Below are 10,309 nucleotides of genomic sequence, written 5' to 3' on the forward strand. Positions count from 1 at the left end.
CCGAAAACCAGGTGTTTTCCAGGGGAAAGTAATCAATGTATTCAAAGGTTAATGATGATTAAAATGATGTTGTTGTTGGCATCGTGAACATACCAGCTTGACCTAAGCTATATACGTTTGTTCAATGTGTTTCAGCTTTAACAATGGTTACAGAATTAACTAGCAACATGCATTGCCACGCATCCATGTTAAGTGAAATCACTCAGTTTTCAAACGGAACTAATATGCGTGCAGACACTTGGGATATCGGCTATCTCTCAAACGTCACATAAATTCTTTGTTCTGACAGGGCAAGTCCCGATGTTTTCTTTTGATATACACGTATTACAACATGCAATCAAATGAAGATTTAGATTTTCGGCCACTTCTGGAAATTCATTTAGATCTTTTAATGAGTGAGGCCAAATGATTTAGACATTTAACTTAGCCCTGCTTGCTAATTTAGATAGGCCTATTCAATAACTTCTATGCTGATTTACATCTATATCCACTTGTACTACATATTCGAGTTACTATATATATTGGCTACTTATGCTAACTGTTGGAGACCTTTGACTGTGTCTGCTGATTTAGACATTTTTCCGTGTTTCCTTGGGTTGGAGAACGTTCAACTGTCGATCAACGGTTGATGAACCAATACAAGATAAGTTTGTCACACCATGATACTGATTATTTTTATACTAGTTTTATCGTTGTAGTAAAGCGGTATTTGGCTTCATTTGTATCTCAGCATTTCGATGGCTCGGCATACGCATGTGAGCATGGATTAAGTCGAAACATGATATTTTCAAGAACCCTAGTTGACATGGTAAAGGTTACAGAATTGGAGCTGAAGGTTTTCTGTTCTCTGACACTAGCTGATGTATGACATGGTAAAGATTACATAACTGGACCTGAAGGTTTTCTGTTCTCTGACACTAGCTGTTTATGATTTGGTAAACACTACAGAACTAGAGCTGATAATTCACCGTCTTCTGACAAAAAGCTTTTCTATGACATGGTAAACATTTCAGAACCTAAAGCCCGTCGCACACTAGAGCTGTCTGCTCCTCCAAATTTCATTCGTGGCACTTGCCGTTCAGCAGATAGCTTCTGTCTGCGGTCAATTTTATGAAAGATATTTGTCATTCATGACGCTATGGAAAATATCTATCGTGTTTGATAAACTCTGCCACGCGCGGAAGATTCCTCGCTGTGTGCGCTGAGCGAAAGCTATCTCCTCTCGCTTTCGCGTCAAAGCGCATACGTTACGGTGGTCACATGATAGTCAAAATGGTGGATGAGGAAGACATTGTTTCGCTACTTCTTTTACTTCGTTGTTCGCGGCGACGAAACAATTCAGTGTGCCGCAAAACATCGGTGAGGCGTTGTTTAATGAGGGTGTAAGGGACGTAATCACCACTTTGTCCAAGCTTCGCCGCAATGTCCTTCACAGCCGACATCCGTTTGTCTCGGTCTTTAAAATCGGCCGAGTTGACATTGTATAAACAAGGGTAGTCCGGCCATATGTCAACTAAGTTTATCCTCGAGGATGGCGTCTGCTACCAGGTCGCTTGTGGCCTCCATTGTAACTGTCATGTGACCGCCGTAACGCTTGCGCTTTGACGCGAAACGAGAGGAGATAGCTTTCGCTCAGCGCACACAGCGAGGAATCTTCCACGCGTGGCAGAGTTTACTATCAGACACGATAGATATCTTCCTCAGCGTCATGAATGACAAAAATCTTTCATAAAACTGACCGCAGACAGAAGCTATCTGCTTAAGGCAAGTGCCACGAATGAAATTTGGAACAGCAGATAACTTCAGTGTGCGTCGGGCTTAGGGTGAAGGTTTTCTTTTTTTCTAACACTAGCTGTTCTGTGACACGGCAAACATTGTAGAACCTCAGCTGAAGGATTTCCAAACTCACTACCCTCTAAGCTTGTTATGTGACGTGGTAAAAATTACAGAACGCTCAGTTGAAGATTTTCTAAACTTGCTGAATTCGGACTCTTGTCAGTGCGTCATTTACATCTCGGAACCGCTGTTGAAGGTTTCCTAAATACTTCAACATTGCCTCCATGGACTGTTGTGCAGGTACTTTGTGCCATTAAGAACAACTGTTCCTTGCAGAACAAAGAAACATAAGAAAATTGTTTGATTTCAGAAATGTTTCAGAACTTAAAGCCCCATATTTCAATAGAATGGTAACAGTTTTATTAAAATAGATATGTATATACAAGTATACATTAACATATCAAATTGAAGTGTTTTGATATTCAATACACCAGGCATTGATAGGATACGACATAAAAGTTTCACACCACAGATTTCTTCACATGCAGTTATTCCTGGTGCAGAACTACCAATAAGTCCTGCCAAATTCTATAATTTCAGTCTAGCAGTAAAATATGCCAAGCTGACCTTAACCTTAATAATACACAAATGCTAATCAATACATGTATATGGGATATACAATGAGTAATAGATTGGTAACAAAAGGACACGTGCATGTGTAGCAGTAAAACAATGATACAACTTGGAGAGAGCTAATGCTGTCCGGCCAATAAAAAAATAGCTTTAAAGCAGCAGTTGTAATGTAAGGTGCAGGGGGTTTCATCTGACATCAATTATTTTCCCAGGTCTCGATTCATAAGGTAACAAACCCTCTCCTACATTACCTTAAATGTACATGTAAATAATATTAGTAAACCTGAAAAAGAGGTCATATATTAAGATAGCATATAGTACAGCATGGAGAAACCAGGACACATTTTGGCATATACATAAAATATGTTACAGGCACATGTATACTGTTTATGACGATAAAATACACTGTAGCTACACAGTGCAACCATATGCCAAGGATAGCCATGTAGTATGAAATAAGATGGCTAACACATTGCTTGGTTGTCTTTAGGACATATATTGGCCATTCTGTATCAGAAGTGGTGAAATTATCTCCCCTTAAGTAATGCTCGTATATTATGTGGAATCATCTCATTGGTACACCATAACATCAGACACAGTTCATACACAATAACATAAAAAGTTAAGCAGCATACAGGTTTCAGGTAAAAATCAATTACAGGTCATCAATACACGCACGCCTAAACATGCCCAACAAACTCCTGTGAGATCGACAAATTAGAAAAAAAAAGGTTGTTCAAAATGAGTTGGTCTGGAAAACAAAGCGTGGTTACGTAATATTCCTTTGGCGCTATTTGCTCTTACGTTCGATATTAAACCACACCAATTAAGAAACACTTGCCACTAAATTGCAGGCGAAACATTCTGCTTTGGTGTGATATCTGTGTTTTATTACACATTTTTATCTTCATTCCTACATGAACAAAAAAGACGGCCTCATAATATGCATATAGGCCTATGTACCAAGTTTGCCATATAAGCAGATGTGGGAATTTAAAAAAAAAAACAAGGGAGCTCCACAGCTCCTCTGGCAGCGTGCCAAATGGCATTGTTAGTTTGAAACATGAGAGATGCAGAGTAACTAAAGGGGTTAACAAACTAAATGAATTGTTAAGCTTTGGTTGTGTTCAATGAATAAGTTGCAAGGATGAATGAGGTTCTTTTAACGTTCGGGGTCGTAGGTTTTTGAAAAACACTCTTTTTTTGCATGTGACGTTGCACAGCAGGTAGGACCAATTTGCAAAAAATATGATTCCCTCAGTTCAATTGATCTACAAGTGAATACCTAAACTCAACATTGTAGTGGGCATTCCTTTTGTGTGCCGTTCATGGAAGTGAATATCCCAACTCAACATTGCAGTGGGCATCCCTTTTGGGTACCATTCATGGAAGTGAATATCCCAACTCAACATTGCAGTGGGCATTCCTTCTGTGTGCCATTCATGGAAGTGAATATCCCAACTCAACATTGCAGTGGGCATTCCTTCTGTGTGCCATTCATGGAAGTGAATATACCAACTCAACATTGCAGTGGGCATCCCTTTTGGGTACCATTCATGGAAGTGAATATCCCAACTCAACATTGCAGTGGGCATCCCTTTTGTGTACCATTCATGGAAGAAAATATCCCAACTCAACATTGCAGTGGGCATTCCTTCTGTGTGCCATTCATGGAAGTGAATATCCCAACTCAACATTGCAGTGGGCATCCCTTTTGTGTACCATTCATGGAAGAAAATATCCCAACTCAACATTGCAGTGGGCATTCCTTCTGTGTGCCATTCATGGAAGTGAATATCCCAACTCAACATTGCAGCGGGCATTCCTTCTGTGTGCCATTCATGGAAGTGAATATCCCAACTCAACATTGCAGTGGGCATCCCTTTTGTGTACCATTCATGGAAGTGAATATCCCAACTCAACATTGCAGTGGGCATTCCTTTTGTGTACCATTCATGGAAGAAAATATCCCAACTCAACAATGCAGTGGGCATTCCTTTTGTGTATCATTCATGCAGTGTTAATGATCCTTTATTTCTGCTCAAGACATGTTGGAAGTTGTTTGGGCATAGTGTTAAATACCCCACATTTGGACACAGTTCAACATAACACTGTGTTATCATATATGCATTATGTGCTTCCCATGCATCCAAGAATGAACAGAGTAACAAATGCGTTTGGTTCAAGCAATGTTCATACCTGTCCAAGCAATCTTTTTAATCACCTACACGTTACACCGTGATGACAAAGCCTTTGTATCTTACATGCACATTGAGAGGACTCACATCATATTCTCACATCGTTTTGATCCCTCCCTTATAATACGGGCAACTGATAAATTACCAAACCTGCAGCAAAATACTTTATGCTGTGTATAGAAAAGTCAAAGAGCGTACAGCTTTAGTACATCATTCATTCAAACAATCAATCAATGTATCGATCAATCTCTTTCTCTAAAGCTTTATGACCAACCTTTTATCTTAAACAGTGATTCTGAGTAAAACCTGCTTAGCAGTTTTGACCGCAGCCAAGAAATCTTACATCACAAACTTCACTACTTTCACAATAAATTAGTCAACTGGTATTATGTCAAAGCCAAGCAAAGAGAACAAAGCTACGTGTAATTCTAATTTCACTCCTGTAATTAAACTCGCTATCGGCACCAGCGTACCACAATTTTGGTCAAACATGGACAATCAACGGATTACATGTATCTAAAGGCATTACATACCCTACAGAATAAATAACATGGCAAATTAAATCAATTGCAATTTCCATCACACGATGCAGGTTAAGACATATCGGACCATTTTCACTTGGCACAGTTTGACGACCCCATTCCTTTACCCCATAACAATGTGTACTGCCAAATGCTGAGGCTTTGAGATAAACTGGAAATGTTTGTTAACTTTTATAGCTGTGAAAAAATATTGCAACATTTCTTCTTCCCATATAATGCATATTCTTGCAGAACTTTCTTTGCTGGTGATCACAACTACATATTAATGATGAAAATTGTACTTTCCATGAAACTGGCATTGGCATATTCTGCAAGCATACTGTGTATGCCAACACAAAGCATATGGCTGCAGAACTTTGTGTTAAGACCCCTGTGCACAGCATATGGCCGCAGAACTTTGTGTTAAGACCCCTGTGCACAGCATATGCCTGCACAACTTTGTGTCAACACCTCTGTACACAGCATATGACTGCACAACTTTGTGTCAACACCCCTGTACACAGCATATGACTGCACAACTTTGTGTCAACACCTCTGTACACAGCATATGACTGCACAACTTTGTGTCAACACCTCTGTACACAGCATATGACTGCACAACTTTGTGTCAACACCCCTGTACACAGCATATGACTGCACAACTTTGTGTCAACACCTCTGTACACAGCATATGACTGCACAACTTTGTGTCAACACCTCTGTACACAGCATATGACTGCACAACTTTGTGTCAACACCCCTGTACACAGCATATGACTGCACAACTTTGTGTCAACACCTCTGTACACAGCATATGACTGCACAACTTTGTGTCAACACCTCTGTACACAGCATATGACTGCACAACTTTGTGTCAACACCCCTGTACACAGCATATGACTGCACAACTTTGTGTCAACACCTCTGTACACAGCATATGACTGCACAACTTTGTGTCAACACCCCTGTACACAGCATATGACTGCACAACTTTGTGTCAACACCTCTGTACACAGCATATGCCTGCAGAACTTTGTGTTAACACCCCTGTACACAGCATATGACTGTAGAACTTTGTGTCAACACCTCTGTATACAGCATATGCCTGCAGAACTTTGTGTCAACACCCCTGTACAAAGCCTATGCCTGCAGAGCTTTGTGCTAACACACCTTCACAAAACATATACATGCTGGACCCATTGCATGTGTATAAACCAAGTGCCTGCAAATTAACTCATCAATATAAACCGCAACTTTAGCACAGCAAAAAAAAAAAAAAAAAACATAACAAAACAAACACTGCAGGGCAGCTATACATGCAGGACTGCACCCACGTTCCCTAAGTGGTGTACGACAAGTTTTTTTATCGTACGATATTTTGTATGTCACTATTACCGTACCAAGTCCTACATGTGTGACTATTTTACACATACGATATCTTTGTGAAACTGGCCCCTGACGTCCTATTAATCGCAGCCAAAATCTTGGCTGTTTCTTTTGAAAGCTGTCAGGAAATGACAGCTGGCATACATCCTCGTAAAGAGTACTGTCAGCGTCAAGAATACAGTATATAGTGCAAATCACACCTGAATGCAGTACAAATCACGCCTGAATGTAGTACAAATCATGCATGAATATAGTACAAATCACGCATCCATACGTCCCTGCGTAGAGGAACATCTAGTGAGTATGACATTGGTACCGGTAAATGCATTGGACTTGACTTCCCTTGTCTACTTCTAAAGACTCTGTAGGGGTGATGGGCGTGCTGGGAGAGAAATTTATATTAGCGAACGGGAACAAAAATTTAATCCACATGTAAAATAACCAGCTATGTATTTCACCCTCCATAAATGCACTCTTCTTCCAGAAGCACATGGTTTTCATTCAGAAACAGAACATAGCACGTGAGGATAGCAGAGTGATGAACAGGTCAAATCTTTCCTTTGATGTCAGAAAATTTTATGCACAGCTCTGAGTTTACACGTCAGGGTTTCGTTTAACCATATGTGTTCAGACATCATCCTTCGACGTAAAATGCTGCATATAGTTTGTTCAGAACAGACTTTCTTCATCTCCAGCAATTTCAGAAAACGCAGTCTCCTTTGCTCCTGAACAACCGAATGAATCGCTTTTAAATTTTTGTGACTTTTCAAAGGCATCCATTGCTGAACTTACAGAGTAAAATATTCTTCCTTCATCCTCCTGTAAAATAAATACTTTTTCTGACAGTGAAGTTCAAAATTTTCAACAGAAATACAAAGACTGGCAAGTATTTTTGTACACCGAATGTAGCCTGACCTTTGATCCTTTTACAGGTGTTGTCTCCTAGCCAGGCCTAAATATTTCAGAAATTCTAACTCTAAGGTCACTGCTTCAGATATTCAAGAATCAGTGAATAAACCTTCTCCATACCATGATGGATATGTAAATGCAGTTCATATCAAGATATCAAGGCAGTAAAATTAGAAATTAAATAATTTGGTCCTCTCTAAAGGACCTCTGCTGCTCATCTGGCGGCATTGTTATTTTGAAGGGTAGAATACGTCTGTCCTTTCCTTGTGTGCGCCTGGCGCTGACGCGCTAAAAATGACTGGCCGGCGCCGCCATTGGCTAACCGTTCCTCTGCTGCCTTGCGGTGTAACTGCATACCCTGTGGAGCGTAAAATATACACCACTTAAAAATAACCCTTACTTTTGTATCAACTAAATACACTGCGAAATAAGTATTATATACCACAGGCAATAAGAATCAATACTAATTAGTCATAAGAAAAATACTACTCCTATCGGAAGTACATTCAAGTTCTGCAGAAATCTTGCAATTATACGAGCAGGGGAAAGAGACTGCGGAATGGCTTGTCAAGTTTAATAGCTCATTTTCTTGGTTTGATGAGCGTACACTTCAGTTATGACCTTAATACATCTGAATATAGATCCTCCATCTTCCTTCTGTATGTGTCAAAAAAAATACCCTTTGGATTTTTACAGAAGAAATTTAAAATACGTAACAATCAAATAACTAGGCAGCTTTGTTTCGAGAACCCCTCCTCTCCCCCCCACCGAAAAAAAAAAACGCGATATCCAGTGTGATAGGCCACCAAAAGAACGTTTCAACACAGAATATTTCTGATATTTGCCAATAAAACTGTTGGCCGTGGTGAAAACTTACCATATTGTTCCAGGCTGTCACTATAAGTTTTTCCTCCTGCTCTTTCATTGTGCGTGTTCTCTCGTACTCCTTCTGCAAACGAGCGCACACGAAACTTGTATGTATAACGCATTCATTAAATTCATGTTAAATAGCCCTCACGATTTCTAATGAAGACAATTCACCATGAGCTGGATCCAAAGCTGCACATCACTGACCAAGGGCTTGATGTACTGATATATTGTGGACCACAGTTCTCACAGCGTGTGACAAAAGTGGCTTTGTTCAGGCTTAACCTATAACATTAAGCATTCATCAATGTATGTTGTTATAAAGAGAATGCATGGTGATATGTATTGAGATCGACAGAAATGAAGGTTGAGACAGAGTGTTTTGTTTTATCTGACAGCATTTCCTGTCTCATCATCACGGGCCTTGGTGTTAAGATATTGGTACAAAATTTGTTACATGTGGAAGTGTAAAGTGAACATTCAAGAGACAAGCACAAACGTTGTAGGGAGTATGATTGTGCATAGTTATAAAGCCTGTCAAATATGTGAGGGGTGGGAAACTGAGGACCTCAGGGTAAACTACCAATACTTACAGATACTGGTCAAATCTCCAATACTTACAAGGTACTGGTCAAGCCTCCAATACTTACAAGGTACTTGTCAAACCTCCAATACTTACAAGGTACTGATCAAACCCCCAATACTTACAAGGTACTTGTCAAACCTCCAATACTTACAAGGTACTGGTCAAACCTCCGATACTTACAAGGTACTGGTCAAACCAATACTTGCAAGGCTCAAACACTTGTAGGGTACTGGTCAAACCTCTAATACTTACAAGGTACTGGTCAAACCTCCAATACTTACAAGGTACTGGTCAAACCTGCAATACTTACGATGTACTGGTCAAACCTCCAATACTTACAAGGTACTTGTCAAACCCTTAATACTTACAATTTACTGGCCAAACCTCCAATACTTACAAGGTACTGGTCAAACATCCAATACTTACAAGGTACTGGTCAAACCTCCAATACTTACAAGGTACTGGTCAAACATCCAATACTTACAAGGTACTTGTCAAACCACCAATACTTACGAGGTACTGGTCAAACCTCCAATATTTACAAGGTAGTGGTCAAACCACCAATACTTGCAAGGCTCAAATACTTGCAGGGTACTTGTCAAACCTCCAATACTTACAAGGTACTGGTCAAACCTCCAATACTTACGAGGTACTGGTCAAACCTCCCAATATTTACAAGGTAGTGGTCAAACCACCAATACTTGCAAGGCTCAAATACTTGTAGGGTACTGGTCAAACCTCCAATACTTACAAGGTACTGGTCAAATCACCAATACTTAAGATGTACTGGTCAAACTTCCAATACTTAGAAGGTACTGGTCAAACCCTTAATACTTACAATTTACTGGCCAAACCTCCAATACTTACAAGGTACTGGTCAAACCATCCAACTTAAAGCTAAGCTGAACTAAAGGAGGATGGATTAGAGTTGGTAACTTCATTGATTAGAGGCTGATCGGTAGCAAATCAAACAAAACTAGATGACAGAGCCAAAAAAAAATGGGCTCTCTTATTGTCCAAACTGAGAATTGCAATCATTTACACATTCACACAAATGATGCTGCCCTTGAAACCAGGTAGGTATATGTATGTGATTAAACGGGAGTTCAAAGTTGATGTTACTGTTCATTTCTCTATATGTACTAACATTTAACTTCTCCAGTTTTCTGTCTTTTTCTGCCAGCTGTGACTTCAGAGAACTGATCTCAGTGACCTGCCCTGGCTTGGGTCCCAGTGTGTGAATAACCTGCAAAATAGATTCAAAATATTCATGATTATGGAGAAAACAATGCTGACTGATTTTATTTGGGCTGTGTAGGTCACTTTTGCTATCTGTGTATGTCACTTTGTGCTATCTGTGTAGGTCACTTGTTCTCTGTTATTTGAATGACCGGTAGTTTTTTGCTTTTTGCTGTAGGGAAGAACTTTCCACT

At 39.8% G+C, this 10,309-nt stretch overlaps 1 protein-coding gene across 1 annotated transcript in view; it reads right to left on the reverse strand.

The window, feature by feature from the left end:
- Nucleotides 1-6,242: 6,242 nt before the first annotated feature.
- LOC135470349 (protein Hook homolog 3-like) overlaps nt 6,243-10,309 on the reverse strand; it is a 25,344-nt gene continuing 21,277 nt past the window's right edge. The window contains 3 exon segments of the mRNA XM_064749225.1: nt 6,243-7,781; nt 8,301-8,372; nt 10,024-10,122. Of these exon segments, the coding sequence (XP_064605295.1) occupies nt 7,638-7,781; nt 8,301-8,372; nt 10,024-10,122 (315 nt within the window). The 3' untranslated portion in view covers nt 6,243-7,637.

The sequence above is a fragment of the Liolophura sinensis genome, chromosome 7, assembly GCF_032854445.1.
Source record: "Liolophura sinensis isolate JHLJ2023 chromosome 7, CUHK_Ljap_v2, whole genome shotgun sequence".
Taxonomy (NCBI): Eukaryota; Metazoa; Mollusca; class Polyplacophora; order Chitonida; family Chitonidae; genus Liolophura; species Liolophura sinensis.